Raw genomic sequence first — 17,389 nt, 5'->3', positions numbered from 1 at the left:
GATAGATAGATAGATAGATAGATAGATAGATAGATAGATAGATAGATAGATAGATAGATAGATAGATATTTAATTGTTATTTCAGTTTCATGTCCATCCATTTCATCACAAAACTCTTGCCATTGTAGACCGAGGCCAGTCAGGACCTTCCAAATCGACATATTCATATTATCCATCCATCCATTCATTCATTCTGAAAACCACTTTGGATGTCTGTGAGAAATTTGTCAGTTCCGGAGACCACTTGAAGATGATGAAAGAACACACAGCGATTAGCAGCCCACTGCACAGGGTTCAATGCACTTGTTACAATTGGTGTGGCAAAATTAAATTACCCTTCCCTGAAGCTTCTCAAGTGTTACCTACATATTCAATCTTCATATTCAATGAAGACAGCGCCCATAGAACTATCTAGACAGCGAGATTGCGTATGGGAATATATTATATATTATTATATTATTGAACGTTTACTTTCGCTAAAGTAATTATTTATCAAGACATAAAGAGAAAAGAGATAATTTCATTACCTACAGGTTCAAAACGCAATTTCCGCTGTAGACCGATGTAATGTTGGAGGGATATTTTAATCTTTCTCTTGAATACAAAATTCTTTTTTTTTTTAATCCAAATGGATTCCGTTGTTTTCATGCAATAGATAAATTGGTAGAAATACGTATTTTTGGTTCCAGCTACAAAGCTGCATATAAGTCTCTTTGGCTCAATGAATCTTGTTGAAAAGGAAAGTTTAGCTTCTTATATCCTATATTCAGAACTTTGGAACATTTTTGGACTGTGGTTAGTGCAAATTATTTATTTCTAAAGCTATTTAAAGCGACTTTTTCTTCTCCCCCCCCCCCCTCGCCCCCCTCCCTTGGAAACTACGCAATTTTTGAAATATCAAGTTGGCAGCTCTGAATACGCTTCAACAGTCATGACGTCCCTTCCCTCGTAATGACGTATTGTAACTTAGTAACTGGCTCTAAACTATCGGAGCAATGGCGGACACCCTTATGAAATCTCTCTCTGACGAGCATAAAAGCGTATCCAGAGGGGAAAAAAACCATTATAAATCTGATCATGTTTTGACTTTTACACATTCTGATCACAAGACATATGAAAAGTTCTAGCCAGCATGAAGAATAAAAAGTACTGATTTTCTTTGTTAAGAACCACGATAGCCGCCTTTGCTGGGCGACGTGACATCAGACTATTGAATACAATTAAGGCATCGAGGAAAAGGCTGACATTAGAGACGAGAATGAAATAGGTCGGCCGGTCAGAAGAAGAAAATTGTCATCACATGTCTAAGTGAACTTATCGTCAGGTCAAAGGCCAAAGTTCACCAAGAAGAATAGATCAGTTACAATCGTATTCTAATTCTTACTGTCTCTTTCTCTCTTTTCATTGCCCTTATTTCCATTCTGGAAGTAGAAGAACTCCAGGGAGGATTGGATATCATCGCTATCACTCTGTTTTCCTTCCATTTGTCGTTCGGGAACTCTAGATAGAGGTTTCCGGAAACTGGTAGGATGTAATTTCATGACGCTAATTTCAAGACATTTGAAGATTTCTTAACTTAAAATGTTATCAACAGCAGTTTGACTCTTTGTAAAGTAAACATCTTCCATCTTTCATCTCTAAAACATCTATGCTAATCTTTAGTTGGTTTTTAACTTGTCATCTTTTAGCCAAAAAACATTAGTAATTTTAACCCTCTCCTTACCAACTATAGGAAAATCCTCACATTCGTGATGATACAACCAACATTTTTCTTATTCAAATTTCTCTTGTACATCATAAAATTTAAAGAAAATGGACAGTGTGCTGTAGAGGATGTTTTGCTAAAGAATTTATGTATCGTAAGAACTTTACTGCTAGTCTTGCTGAGTAATAAAAAATATTATTGTGTTTTTGGTGTGAAACTTTGGGGAAAATGGCTGGTAAGGGGAGAGTTAAATAAGTATTTTTGTGGAGAAGTAATATATTATTTTCACTTCATGTACTTAACCTCCTTATGTATGAAAGAGTTTTCGGTCAGGGAGGATGTCGGATTATAATTATAATTATATGGCTTTCAGCAATTGGATTCAGTAGTCTGATGTCACGCCGCCCAGAAACCGTGGCCATCTTGGTTTTAAATAAAGAAAATCATTACTTTTTATTCTTCATGCTGGCTAGACCTTTTTCATATGCCTTGTGACCAGAATGTGTAAAAGTCAAAACATGATCAAATTTATGTTTTTTTCCCTCTGGATACGCTTTTATGTTCGCCGGGGAAATATTTCTTACGGGCGTCCGCCATTGTTCCGATAATTTAGAGCCAGTGTTACTAAAAGTTACCATGCGTCATTAGGAAGGAAGTGACGTTACGACTGTTGAAGAGTATTATGGGCTTAGTTTAACATTGTTGTAATGGACAATATTTTGCGTCATTTTTTAATAGAGATTTCCATTACAACAATGAGGCCACAAGGAACTCGGTTATCAGACCTGAAAATAGCTGTACGTGATTTGAATGCTGAAAATTGAATTTAAGGTCCAAAAAAATGTTTAATTGAAGAGAATGTATAAACAATTTATGAAAGTGACAAAAGCAAACATTTTATATTTCCTACAAATACAAATCTCCCTTTTAACATTTAGTTGCGGCTATGTGGTCTTGTGGTATGACACTCGCTTTCGGATCGGAAGGTCCTGGGTTCGAGCCTCGCTCGATGCATAGTTTAGTCCTTGGAAATGGCTCTTTACTCGCATTCTCCCACCGTACTCAGGTGTAAAATGAGGACCTGGCCGTTAACAGCGTTGTCTCTGTCCGAAAAAAATATAATATCGCCTAACAGGCGTCATGTCTCATCCTACATGTTAAGTGTTGGTGATGGCCAGGGCGGGACCCGTTGTAAAGCGCTTTGAGCACGTGGATATTGCGCTATATAAAAGCACATATTTTTTTAAAGCTCATTTTTTTAGTTGATTGTTAAAGTTAGCAGCTATAGTTACTAAAGTCTCTATGTCCTAAAAATTACAACTTTTTAAATTTTCAAGTTGGCAGGTCGGCAACTAGCCTTACGTTGTCAAGTACGGGAACCCATTAAAATCAAGCGCCACTTGATTCAAGCTCGATCTGCATCAATAATGTGGTCTTGGAATTGGATTTTAAATCAACTGTAAGAGAAGGGGCTCCGTGAAAAATAATGATAGATTTGGTATAAGATATTTTGATAGAAGCTGTAATATTTTTTTTTAAATTTGATAATGATGATGATGAGGATGATGATGTTGGTTGTGGTGATGATAATGATGGTGATGGATGGTGGTGCTGATAGTAGTGGTGATTGTGTTGATGATGTTGATGGTGATGTTGATGATGATGATGATGATGATGATGATGATGATGATGATGATGATGATGATGATGATGATGACTAATGCCAATGCCTTTGTTAAGCCCACTATAATATATATATATATATATATATATATATATATATATATATATATAATATATTATATATATATATATATATATCAGCCTTAAATTTCAGGCCAAACATAAATCTTGTCAATTTTTCCGCTTGCCTCGTACAGTAAGATCAAATTTTATAATAAATGTCTAAATGACAATTCATAAAATAAGTCTCTGTCATGTGATCGATGACAAACGGGTAAAGGAAATGCATTCGTAATCACACCTCTGTTCTGACAATAGAACTAACTGCACTCTGAAAAAACACAAATTGTGACCCATCGTCTCAAAACGGTATTATGTCGGAACGAACCAGATGCTTAAAAGCCGAATTAAATGTAAAACTGGTCAAAATATAAATTGTTGGCATTAGCACCCTAAAATATGGTATCCATTCTCCTCAATAAAACATACAAACTCAACACAAGTCTGATATTTCTGGCTATAAACTTAATTTTCAACATCTTCACAATCCCGACTAATACCGTTTTGAGGCGAAGGGTCACAATTAAACATTTTGGCCAGAAAACTCTTCCTCGGATATCGATCGATGAAAATTACCTTCACCTTGTCAAAACACTGTCAAACATGGGACGTCCTTGGGGTCATAGCTTCGATAGTTTTTTTTTTTTTGTTTTTTTTTTTTTTTTTTTTGACAAGATGAGGGTCATTTTAATCAATCGCTATTTGAAGGACGAGTTTTCTGTCCAAAATTTTAACGAATAATTTAGAGGGTGGGCTGGGGTTGGGGGGGGGGGGGGGTCAGTGTACAGCAGAATAAATATAACTCTTGGTGACGTCATATTTTTCCACCGGAAATATTTGAGATTAAATTTCCTTAAATAGCGGAAGAGTGTCCATTGTTTTTACGGATTATGGGAAATTATTACACAGTATGTCTTCATTGATATCCTGATAAATAATATAAGTCTGAAAATGATGATGAATACAGTTACAGATAAATATACAGTATCATACGGCATAACAATTTTGTCTTATTCTTGTTGTTGTTGTTGTTGTTGTTGTTGCTGTTGTTGTTGTTGTTCTTCTTCTTCTTCTTCTTCTTCTTCTTCTTCTTCTCCTTCTTCTTCTTCTTCCTCCTCCTCCTCCTCCTCCTCCTCCTCCTCATCTTCCTCTTCTTCTTCTTTTATTTCATCTTCTTCTTCTTCTTCTTCTTCTCTTCTTCTTCTTCTTCTTCTTCTTCTTCTTCTTCTTCTTCTTCTTCTTCTTCTTCTTCTTCTTCTTCTTCTTCTTCTTCTCTTCTTCTCTTCTTCTTCTTCTTCTTTTCTTCTTCTCTTCTTCTTCTTCTTCTCTTCTTCTTCTTCTTCTTCTTCTTCTTCTTCTTCTTCTTCTTCTCTTCTTCTTCTTCTTCTTCTTCTTCTTCCTTCTTCTTCTCTCTTCTCTCCTTCTCTTCTCTTCTTCTTCTTCTTCTTCTTCTTTCTTCTCTCTTCTTCTTCTTCTTCTTCTCTTCTTCTTCTTCTTCTTCTCTTCTTCTTCTTCTTCTTCTTTCTTCTTCTTCTCTCTCCTCTTCTTCTCTCTCTCTCTCTTCCTTCTTCTTCTTCTCTTCTTCTTCTTCTTCTTCTTCTTCTTCTTCTTCTTCTTCTTCTTCTTCTTCTTCCTTCTCTCTTCTTCCTTCTTCTTTCTTCTTCTTTCTTCTTCTCTCTTCTTCTTCTTCTTCTTTCTTCTTTCTTCTTCTTCTCTTCTTCTTTCTTCTTCTTCTTCTTCTTCTTCTTCTTCTTCTTCTTCTTCTTTTCCTTCTTCTTCTTTCTCTTCTCTTCTCTTCTTCTTCTTCTCTTCTTCTTCTTCCTTCTTCTTCTTCTTCTCTTCTTCTTCTTCTCTCTTCTTCTTCTTCTTCTTCTTTTCTTCTCTTCTTCTTCTTCTTCTTCTTCTTCTTCTTCTTCTTCTTCTTCTTCTTCTTCTTCTCTTCTCTTCTTCTTCTTCTTCTTCTTCTTCTTCTTCTTCTTCTTCTTCTTCTTCTTCTCTTCTTCTTTCTTCTCTCTTCTTCTTCTTCTTCTTCTTCTCTTCTTCTTCTTCTCTTCTTCTTCTTCTTCTTCTTCTTCTTCTTCTTCTTCTTCTTCTTCTTCTTTCTTCTTTCTTCTTCTTCTTTTCTTCTTTTCTTTCTTCTTCTCTTCTTCTCTTCTTCTTCTTCTCTTCTTCTCTTCTTCTTCTTCTTCTTCTTCTTCTTCTTCTTCTTCTCTCTTCTCTTCTTTCTTCTTTTTTTCTTCTTCTTCTTTCTTCTTTCTTCTTCTTTCTCTTCTCTTTTCTTTCTTCTTTTCTTCTTCTTCTTTCTTCTTCTTCTTTTCTTCTTCTCTTTTCTTTCTTTTCTTCTTTCTTCTTCTTTTCTTCTTTTCTTCTTCTTCTTCTTTCTTCTTCTTTTCTTCTTCTTCTCTTTCTTTTTCTTTTCTTTCTTCTTCTCTTTTTTTTCCTTTTTTTCTTCTCTCTTCTTCCTCTTCTCTTCTTTTCTTTCTTCTTCTTCTTTTCTTCTTCTTCTTCTTCTTTCTTCTTCTTCTTCTTCTCTCTTCTTTTCTTCTTCTTCTTCTTCTTCTTCTTTCTTCTTCTTCTTCTTCTTCTTCTTCTTCTCTTCTTCTTCTTCTTCTTTCTTCTTCTTCTTCTCTTCTTCTTCTTTCTCTCTTCTTCTTCTCTTCTCTCTTCTTCTTCTTCTTCTTCTTCTTCTCTCTTTTCTTCTTCTTCTTCTTCTCTTTTCTTCTTCTTCTTCTTCTTCTTCTTCTTTTCTTCTTTTCTTCTTCCTCTTCTTCTTCTTCTTCTTCTCTTTTTTTTCTTCTTCTTCTCTTCTTCTTCTTCTTCTTCTTCTTCTCTTCTTCTTCTTCTTCTTCTTCTCTTCTTCTTCTTCTTCTTCTTCTCTTCTTCTTCTTCTTCTTTTCTCTTTCTTCTTCTTCTTCTTTTCTTCTTTCTTCTTCTCTTCTTTCTTCTTTTCTTCTTCTTCTTCTTCTTTCTTCTTCTCTTCTTCTCTTCTTCTTCTTCTTCTTTTCTTCTTCTTCTCTTCTTCTCTTCTTTCTCTTCTTCTTCTTCTTCTCTTCTTCTCTTCTCTCTTTTCTTCTCTTCTTCTTCTTCTCTTCTTCTTTCTTCTTCTCTTCTTCTTCTTTTTCTTCTTCTTCTTCTTCTCTTTTCTTTTTTTTTTCTCTTCTTCTTCTTCTTCTTCTTTCTTCTTCTTCTTCTTCTTTTCTCTTCTTCTTCTTCTTCTCTTTCTTCTTCTTCTTCTCTTCTTTTCTTCTTCTCTTTTCTCTCTCTTCTTTTCTTTTCTTCTTTTCTTCTTTTCTTCTTCTTTTCTTCTCTTCTTCTTCTTCTTCTTCTTTCTTCTTTCTTCTTTTCTTCTCTTCTTCTCTTTCTTCTTCTTTTCTTTCTTCTTCTTCTTCTTCTTCTTCTTCTCTCTCTTTCTTCTCTTCTTCTTTCTTCTTTTCTCTCTTCTCTTTTCTTTCTCTTCTCTCTTCTTCTTCTTCTTCTTCTTCTTCTCTTCTTCTTCTTCTTCTTCTTCTTCTCTTCTTTTCTTCTTCTTCTTTCTTCTTCTTCTTCTTCTTCTTCTTCTCTTCTTCCTTCTTCTCTTCTTCTTCTTCTTCTTCTTCTTCTTCTCTTCTTCTTCTTCTTCTTCTTCTTCTTCTCTTCTTCGTTCTTCTTCTTCTTCTTCTTCTCTTCTTCTTCTTCTTCTTCTTCTTCTTTTCTCTTCTTCTTCTTTCTTCTTCTCTTCTTCTTCTTCTTCTTCTCTTCTTCTCTCTTCTTCTTCTTCTTCTTCTCTTCTTCTTTTCTTCTTCTTCTTTCTTCTTCTTCTTCTTCTTCTTCTTCTTCTTCTTCTTCTTCTCTCTCTTCTTCTTCTTCTTCTTCTCTTCTTCTTTCTTCTTCTTCTTCTTCTTCTCTTCTTCTCTTCTTCTTCTTCTTCTTCTCTCTTCTTCTTCTTCTTCTTCTTTCTTCTTCTTCTCTCTTCTTCTTCTTCTTCTCTTCCTCTTCTTCTTCTTCTTCTTCTTCTTTTCTTTCTTCTTCTTCTTCTTCTTCTTCTTCTTCTTCTTTCTTCTTCTTCTTCTTCATCTTCTTCTTCTTCTTCTTCTTCTTCTTCTTCTTCTTTTCTTCTTCTTCTTCTTCTTCTTCTTCTTCTTCTTCTTCTTCTTCTTCCTTCTTCTTCTTTCTTCTTCTTCTTCTTCTTCTTCTTCTTCTTCTTCTTCTTCTTCTTCTTCTTCTTCTTCTTCTTCTTCTTTTCTTCTTCTTCTTCTTCTTCTTCTTCTTCTTCTTCTTCTTCTTCTTCTTCTTCTTCTTCTTTCTTCTTCTTCCTTCTTCTCTTCTTCTTCTTCTTCTTCTTCTCTTCTTCTTCTTCTTCTTCTTCTTTTATTTCATCTTCTTCTTCTTCTTCTTCTTCTTCTTCTTCTTCTTCTTCTTCTTCTTCTTCTTCTTCTTCTTCTTCTTCTCTTTCTCTTTCTCCGGCTTCTTCTTCTCCCCGCTCTCATAATAATGAGAAAATCCTTGACCATACGAAATAAATCACCTCCACTTGACCAGGGGTTACTCCGTCCAACGTTGTGGTCAGCTCAGGTGAAAATGGACATCGGTCATGTGGGACAATTCTAACAACACAATAGCGGAAAGGATGGGGTGGTACTCGCGTTTATAATAATATACCAGATTCAGTACTTTATATATTAATTAAATACTTGTATACGTATAGATAGTACGCGCTTGGCTAAGAAGCTCAAAGCATTGCCATCCGGAAGTATAACGGACCAACACACAAAACTGAACGTAAACGTTTATATAGTCAGCTTAATACAGTTCAGTGAGCATTACTCATAAACGGGGATGGCAAAAAACAATAGCAAAGACCTGAGTGACGTCATCTTTGAACTATCTATACAAGCATTCATATTTCGAGGTTGTATACGCTATACTTTTGGAATTTTTTTAGAATTGTATTTTTCATTTTTGCTTTGACCGACACCTTTCACACACTTGTTAACAACAAGAGATGAAGTAAGTAGGAAAGTGCCAGAAGACAATAGAGAATAAAAATTTCGCGGCGGTGATAGGGGTTTGAACCCGCGACCTTATTGGTACGACAACTCCGCCTGGCTGGGGAGAGCGTGACTCTACCGTATGAGCTATCCACGATCCCAAAAAAGATCGTCTCTAACCCTAGTCATTATTAGAGCTTCTCTCTTCCCGACTACTTGAGATCGCGGTCCAACACACACAACACAATACACACTTGTTCAGATCTCTAATTGGATTCAGTAGTCTGATGTCACGCCGCCCGGCAACGGCGGCCATCTTGGTTCTAAAAAGAAAATCATTACTTTTTATTCTTCATGCTGGCTAGAACTTTTCATAAGCCTTGTGATCAGAATGTGTAAAAGTCAAACATGATCAGATTTATGCTTTTTTGTTTACTGGATACGCTTTTATGCTCGCCGGGGAAATATTTCACACGGGCGTCCGCCATTGTTCCGATAGTTTAGAGCCAGTGTTACTTATTTACCATGTGTCATTAGGAAGGAAGTGACGTTACGACTGTTGAAGAGTATTGTACGCTATCCCTTTGGTCAAATCACTTTCAATTATTTGGTAATAGACACAATAACATAATACAAAATATGTCATTTTTTTTCTTCTAAATATCAAGTCAAAGAATGGTCGATATATGATTCGTCAAACATTGTGAAATATCTTCACTGTATAGAGTAAATTATCTCTATCTGCAATATATAATTTTTACTCAGATGTCCATCCTCTCTCTCTCTCTCCTCTCTCTCTCTCTCTCTCTCAACGAAATATGCACCGCCCCCATCTCTCTCTCTCTCCCTCTCTCCCTCTCCCTCCCTCCCTCTCTCTCTCTCTCTCTCTCTCTCTCTCTCTCTAAGTATAGTTCTCTCCCTCCATTCCTCTCCACTAAACAAAACCTCTAACATTCATCGTAATCTCTCTCTCCTTCTCAATCCCCTTGCACCACTCTAACTCCCTCCTCCCTCTCCCTCACACACTCTCTCTCTCTCTCTCTCATCCCCAACAAAATCTGCATTCACCCTCTCACATTCACATTTCTCTCTCTCTCTCTCTCTCTCTCTCTCTCTCTCTCTCTCTCTCTCTCTATCTATCTATCTATCTATCTTTCTATCTATCTATCTATTTAAATCTATCTATCTCTCTCTCTCTCTCTCACACACACACGCACACACACACGCACAAGTACACAGACCACACTTTTCCTCCTCATCTCACACTCCTCACTCCATACTCAATCCCTCTCCTAGCGCTCTATATTAATTATTTATCTTATCACCATCTTTTCATTTCTTACTTACATCTCATGTATAATATCAAACTCACTCTCATCAATTATCGTCCATCCACACAATCCAAGCCCCCCCCCCCCCCCCCCTTACCACCCCCTCCTCCCCCACCCCCACCCCCCCCCCCTCCCCCTCTCCCCAAATCTTAACGCCCTTTAATAAATGTCTGTCCCCACAATACTGGCTGGAACTTTAATTCCCCCCCCCCCCCCACACACACACACAACCCTCCTCCCTCCATCTCTTCCTCCCCCCCCCCTTCCCCTCTTTTCACCCCCTTCGTGAGAAAGTTTATTTTGATTACTGCGTCCATCCTCTATTTATTTAACCTACGAGTGTAAGCGTGGAATTAGCCACGGCCTCCGGGGTCAAATCATTGGAGAAAAAATCAAAACATGGTACGGCCACTTAGAACAGACTCTCTATGGCTCCACTTTCATCATATCTAAGGATAATTGGGTGTCCTCTCTCTCTCTCTCTCTCTCTCTCTCTCTCTCTCTCTCTCTCTCTCTCTCTCTCTCTTTCTTTCTTTCTTTTTCTTCTTTCTCCCTCTCCCTCTTCTCTCTCCTCTCTCTCTCTCTTTCTCTCTCTCTCTCTCTCCTCTCTCTCTTTCTATCTATATATCTATTTATCTACCTCTCTCTCTCTTCTATCTATCTATCTACCTCTCTCTCTCTCTATCTATCTACCTCTCTCTCTCTATCTATCTATCTACCTCTCTCTATCTATCTATCTATCTACCTCTTCTCTCTCTATCTATCTATCTATCTTTCTATTTACCTCCCCCCCCTCTATCTCTCTCTCTCTCTCTCTCTCTCTCTCTCTCTCTCTCTCTATTTCCATTACAACAATGAGTCCCTGACCATTTGGGCTATCAGACCTGGAAATAAGTACACGTTGATCAGGAGTGATACGAGCAGTGTAAAGACGGGACGTCGGGGTTTTCATTTACAAAATAAATAAAAAAAATTTAATTGAGCGTTATATAGTGCAATATCCACAAAATATGTGCTCAACGCGCTTTACAAGGGGTCCCTGGTCAACAGCAACATTTAACATGTAGGACGGGAATTGCCGCCTGTTAGGCGATATTACAATTTTTCGGACAAAGACAACGCTGTTAACGGCCAGGTACTCATTTACACCTGATACGGTGAGAGAATGTGAGTAAGGAGTAAAGAGCCTTTTCCAAGGACTCATCTATGCGCCGAGCGCGAGGCTCGAACACAGGACCTTCCGATCCGAAAGCGAGTGTCATACCGCAAGACCACATAGCCGCACGATAAATAAACGGATGGAAGGCGACAAGGCATGGAAACAATCAAAACATCTGAACGTATTTTCTGTCACATGACCAATTTCATAACACGTGACTTCATACGAGACAAACAGTGGGACAGCAGGAGGTCGTCCGTTTTAAAGTCGTGCCAGATATTTTTTGCTCTAAAGCCAAGCAAAAATAACAATTAAATAAATAAATAATAAGATAATAAGCAAAGCGCTTGAATTTGGCCAGTTCGAGAATACATCTCTACAGGTTATCGCGGTTTTTTTTGTGTTCTAGAAAAAACATTTGAATCAAGAATGTAGTAAAAAATAAACACTTTTATCTATCAATTTCTATTTGATAAAAAGTCAATTGTAGAATGGTTACTTTCTTATGTAATTACTGCTGGAATCTGCAATAAAATGGTTTCTGGTGATAAAAAAAAAAGATAAATAAATAAATAACATTTTCAAAAATAACAAAAAAAAAACATACATGGAAAAAGCTGCAATATTGCTTTGTGCTTGTTGATTTATTCAATTTATCGTATCGCAATGGCGACACACACACACATACCAAAACCTCCAAAAATGACGGCAATAATTTTAGTACCTAAAGGAAAATAAAAAACATTAAGTTTGGCATCCAGAAGATATGAAGTGAGCAGAAAAGTGCCAGAAGACAATAGAGAATAAAAAATTTTTTCGCGGCGGTGGTGGGGTTTGAACCTGCGACCTTATTGTACGACAACTCCGCCTGGCAGGTGAGAGCGTGGCTCTACCGTGTGAGCTATCCACGAACACAAAAATATTCGTTTCAAACCCAAAGTCATTTCTAGATCCAACTTTAAAGTTCCAAAGTGGCAACTTCAAGAAATAATAATTATTGTCCAGTCCTTAAGTCGTGGAAACGAAAATTATGGAAAACTCCCAAGCGAGTAAAATAAACATTAGAGGCCAGTAAAGATAAACTGTGATGATTTCACGATGCAAACCCGGGCACAAAGCTAGGGTGTAAAATGCCAGGGACATCAAAGACAGTCTACAACAACGATGGTCCGTGGAGAAACCGATTGACTTTCACCTTGATAAGTCTTTGTTTTGACGGAGGAGAGATACAATATTGGGGATGATATAGATAGTATGCGCTTGGCTAAGAAGCTCATAAAATTGCCATCCGGAAGTGTAAAGGACCAACACACAAAACTGTGTGTATCCATGAACGTTTATAGTCGGGTTAATACAGTTCAGTGAGCATTACTCACAAACGCGGATGGCAAAAAAAACAATAAAAAAGATCTGAGTGACGTCATCTTCGAACTATCTATATTTAGACTGCACCGAGCGCGAGGCTCGAACCCAGGACCTTCCGATCCGAAAGCGAGTGTCATACCACAAGACCACATAGCCGCACTAAAGTTTCAAGTTCTAAACGTTACGATTATTCTCTCTGTCCATGACTTTGGTTGTATGTAGCCGCGTAGCAGCCTCAGCTAATTCTAGAACGATGATTGATTGATTGTCCTAAATTATGATTGATGAAATGATTGCGAGAATGACGACGGTACGAACGGTTAGTTTGATTACTTGATTGAGTCTTTGATTGCATGATTGTAGAAGCAGAGGTAATGGAATGCTTTTAACTACATAAACGGTTACAGCAGATGAGATTAACGCACTCAACCCTAACACCGACTATATCCGTAGTTTACCCGGGTTACTTTTACCCCATGCCTATTTATTACATTTTTATGAGAAAAATAATAGGCGTAGTATCAAAGCTAATTTTTTTTAGATTTTACATGTTAATAGTAGTTGAATAAAAAAACTATCTATGTTCATGCTTATTTATAATACATGTTTTTCCAATTTTGAAAAGTAGCAAAAATCTCTAGGATTGAGTGAGTTAATCAATGATTCGTTGTAGTAGAAGAGTGTAGGAGTAATAAGATGAGGGAATTAAGATACATAAATAATGATCTCATTCGTACTTAACTCAATTTCCGTCGTTTCATTATGCTTAATCATATCCTTTTATCTCTTAACAACTAAAGTATGCGGAAGTGGTGTTTGAACTTTAGATGCATTGAATGTAGCATATTGCTGCAGTAAAATTAAAGGAAAGAATGAAGAGAAAAAAAAAAGACTTATAATTTACACGACCACATCGCTCAGAGGTCAAACCGTACCGTGATTTTCATTTGATATAATATGGATATACAGATTGAAAGATAGACGAATGATATGAATGAATGAATGAATAGATGAACAATATGGTAGATAGAATAATAGTAGTGAATAGATAGATTAGATAGATAGATAGATAATAGATAGATGAGATAGAAATAATAGATAGATAGATAGAGATAGATAAATAGATAGATAGATAGATAGTTAATATGATATGAAGATAGATATTTATAGATATATAATGATATAATAGATAATAGATAGAAGATATGATATGATATGATAGATGAGATAGATAGAATAGATAGATAGATAGATAGAATTGATGATATGATAATAGATTATAGATAGATAGATAGATAGATAGATAGATAGATAGATAGATAGATAGAATAGAATAGAGATAGATAGATAGATAGATAGGTTAATTATGATATGATTGATATATAGATTGATAATAGATCGATAGATAATAGATAGATAGATAGAAGATAGATAGATAGATAGATAGATGAGATAGATAGATAGAAGATAGATAGATAGGTAATGATGAGATTGATAAGATGATGATAGATGAGATAGATAGATAGAGATGATAGATAGATAGAAAAAGGAATAGATGGACAGATCGGTGAGAAAGGAAGATGGAAGTGAGGGTAAAGGAAGATGATTAAGGGGAAGGGTAGGTGAATAGACGAACCAGGTAAAGAGACAGATCGATATATAAAGGTAGATAGGAGGTAGGTAGGTAGAGGTAGGTAGAGAGATAGAGGAAGAGAAGAGAAGAGTAGAGAGAGAAGAAGAGAGAGAGAGAGAGAGAGATGCTTTTTAGTTTGTTTTTAAGGGTTTTGCGGCGTGTGCAGCACATTAAGATCATATCAGCGCCAGGTTAAAGGGAAAAAATGGCATAGAGAGAGAGAGAGAGAGAGATGAGAGAGAGAGAGAGAGGGAGAGAGAGAGGAAGAGAGAGAGAGAGAGGAGATGGGAGAAAGAGAGAGAGAGAGAGGGAGAAAGAGAGATGAGAGAGAAAGAGATGAGAGAAGAGATAGAGAGAGAGAGAGAGAGAAGAAGAGAGAGAGATACGATTCATATCCTTACCTTCAATATGATGAAATCCATGTCCAAGCGATAACAAAATAAGTCCAAACAGCAGGTCAGGGGTCAGCAACGATAACAACAACAACAATTATTATTATTATTATCGTCGCAACCAAACCTGATATCAACAGCAATAATGACAGTAATATCCTCCAATAATAGAAAAAAAAGGGCTGACCACCCGTCGGTCCCGTAGGCGCCGCCCGCCGGCTGGCCACGTCACGTGAGAGAATTGTCGACTCCAAAGCACAGGAATCCAATCTCAGTTGATGAAAGAAGTGATGAAGGCAACGGTGGTGGTGGTGGAGATGACGCTATATCCATTTTTATGAAATCATTCGTCGTTATATCCGTATTTTTATCCAGTAAAACTCCTTTCAAGAATCCTTGAGGTAATCCAGATCTCTCCAAAATGTAGTCTATTCTAAAACGTTAATGATATTGGTCATCCACCAATATACGTTATAACCATGTTTTTATAAGATAATGTTGTCAAACAATTATATATTTTTATATACTATTAAGAGCATAATTTTATAACAGTGACATTAAGCTAGGAAGTGTATAGTCTCTAACAGTCAGCTGGAAATGTGTATGTATCATGTGTGTGTATGTCCTTGACAAAAAATGTAAATACACACATAGTGCTGAATATGATAATATAATATATCAATAATAACGTCCCAGGTAATAATAATAGTAGTAGTATTAGAAATAACTAAAAATGAGGGGGGTGGGGAGGATTGAGGGGGGGGGGGTGGTCCAGGGTTCGGAGGTGCTAACACACCTGTGTACAAAAGAAAATGGAGCCACAGCAAATTCTTGCTTTGGTTCCATTCAAATTGTGACCAGATTAGCTAAAGAATCCAGGCCAGCGTTCTTTTCTATACCGTGACAAGATCAGAGGTCGCCGACTGACAGAATAAACAGTGTAGTGAATTCTGGCCTTTTACTACCCGTTAAAAGAGAAGAGCGTGTTAAGTGTTCTGTGAATATACAATGAATGATAACTGGTAAAAAGGGATCTTGTTTAATAAATAGAACGTCGGGAAATTGCCATGTGAGAGTTGTCGTGTTGCTGCTTCCGCTACTACTATGACTACGACGACTACTACAATGTTGTAGTAGTAGTAGTATTGTGTGTAATTGTGTCGTATGTTATTATATATATTATATATATATATATTATATAGTATATTATTATATAGTATAGTAGTAGTAGTAGTAGTGGTGTGTAGTTATAGTCAGTGTATTAGTAAGAGTATAGTAACTATTATACTAATAGTAAGTATATATATATAGCTAGTATAAAGTATACACTAGTATATATATATAGTAGCTACTAATGTGATTGAGGGTGTCTATAGTTGATATAGTATAGTAAAGCAGTACTAAAACTATACTACTACTACTATATACTACACTACTACTACTACTACTACTACTACTACTACTACTACTACTACTAACTACTACTACTACTACACACTACTAACTACTACCTACTACTACTACTACTACTACTAACTACTACTACTACTACTACACACAACTAACCAACTACTACTACTACTACTACTACTACTACTACTACTACTACTACTACTACTATTAAAATTCTATCTTCTATTATCACCACCATCACAGCCACCATAAAAACACCTGTAGTGTTTTCTTTACTCTATTCCGAGCGAGTCGTTGACCTTCTCATAATATTTGGTCAAATTATTCTCTGGAATGAGAGAAAGAAAGGAAGGGAAGAAGAAATAAATAAAAAAAAATGTCTTTTCTTTCTTTCCCCTTTTCATCCCCCCACCCCCCTTTCATTCACGGTTGATCAAGTACTCGTTTAGGATCGACTGAATGGAATTAAAGTACCCGATTCCAGTACCACTCCGATATCGTTTACTGACTCACCACATCAAATTATCAATCTTATTTTATTATCTTAATCTACCACAATGGATTTATGGGTCGCAGGTTCAAACCCCACCGCCGCGGGAAATTTTTATTCTCTATTGTCTTCTGCACTTTCTATTCATATTTGTTGTTACCAACATTTATGGATTTACTTCTTCTTTTCCTTCAAGGATTTAAGCCGCCGATGTTAAAATTTCGGTTCAATTTTTCTCAATTTCTTAATGGGTTCTTTATTGTTAAAGCAGAATGCCAATAGTATGCCCTGTATTTAATATGTAGTTATTGGACTCACGGAGCTGGCGCTTATCCCAGTTTATGTAGCATGAAATTGACGGTGACAATTTCTTCTTCTCCTATGAACTGTCATACAACCATTCTTCAGAACCATTGAATCTGAGTTTATCCCATTGCAGTGCTTGCTACCCTTTAAAGAGGACGACAGTCTATCGTAAAGTGCTTTTCGCCAGAAACAAGAAACCCAGCGTTGTCTCTGTCCGAAAAATATGTAATATCGCCTAACAGGCGTCATGTCACATTCTACATTATGTTATGTGTTGCTGTTGGCTAAGTAGGACCCCTTGAACAGCGCTTTGAGCACGTTTAGTGGATATTGCGCTATATAAAGCTCAATTTTTTAAATGTGTTTCTGTTGGCTAGAGACCCCTTGAAAAGCGCTTGCTTTGAGCACCTTTAGTGGATATTGTTGCGTTATATAGATAGTATGCGCTTGGCTAAGAAGCTCAAAACATTGCCATCCGGAAGTACAACGGACCAACAAACCAAACTGTGTGTATCCATGAACGTTTATAGTCAGGTTAATACAGTTTAGTGAACATTACTCATAAACACGGATGGCAAAAAACAATAACAAAGACCTGAGTGACGTCAACTAAGAACTATCTATAAAAGGTCAAGTTTAAAGCTCAACTTTAAAATAAAACTTTTCTCATCAAAATGAACATAAAAGTGTTTTGTCAGTGACTGGCCGACTACTAGCCTTGGCTATCGTGACATGACAGTGTGTACGATCCGAGACTGTGTTAGCTCAAACGACGGTTTCTAAATTGAATGGATTATCCCTTGATAAAAGAATATCATAGCGCCCTTCATCCTGCCCGAAGCTTACATACTGACCCCCGTCCAGTTCAGATATCAGATATTATGG

At 36.7% G+C, this 17,389-nt stretch overlaps 1 protein-coding gene across 2 annotated transcripts in view; it reads right to left on the bottom strand.

The window, feature by feature from the left end:
- Positions 1-17,389, bottom strand: part of LOC144975943 (E3 ubiquitin-protein ligase PDZRN3-like) — a 509,994-nt gene that overhangs the window by 478,806 nt on the left and 13,799 nt on the right. For both annotated transcript variants that reach the window (XR_013646001.1, XM_078920167.1), the window contains exon 2: positions 14,305-14,920. Coding sequence is in view for 1 of the 2 variants with exons in the window: in XM_078920167.1 (XP_078776293.1) it covers positions 14,305-14,325 (21 nt within the window). In the remaining variant the exon portion in view is untranslated. The remainder of the gene's footprint in view (positions 1-14,304; positions 14,921-17,389) is intronic.

The sequence above is a fragment of the Berghia stephanieae genome, chromosome 6 (genome assembly GCF_034508935.2).
Source record: "Berghia stephanieae isolate SIO BIC M18660-M18661 chromosome 6, UCSD_Bste_1.3, whole genome shotgun sequence".
NCBI lineage: Eukaryota > Metazoa > Mollusca > Gastropoda > Nudibranchia > Aeolidiidae > Berghia > Berghia stephanieae.
Note: the sequence above shows the minus strand (reverse complement) of the source record. Positions and strands in the feature narration are given on the sequence as shown.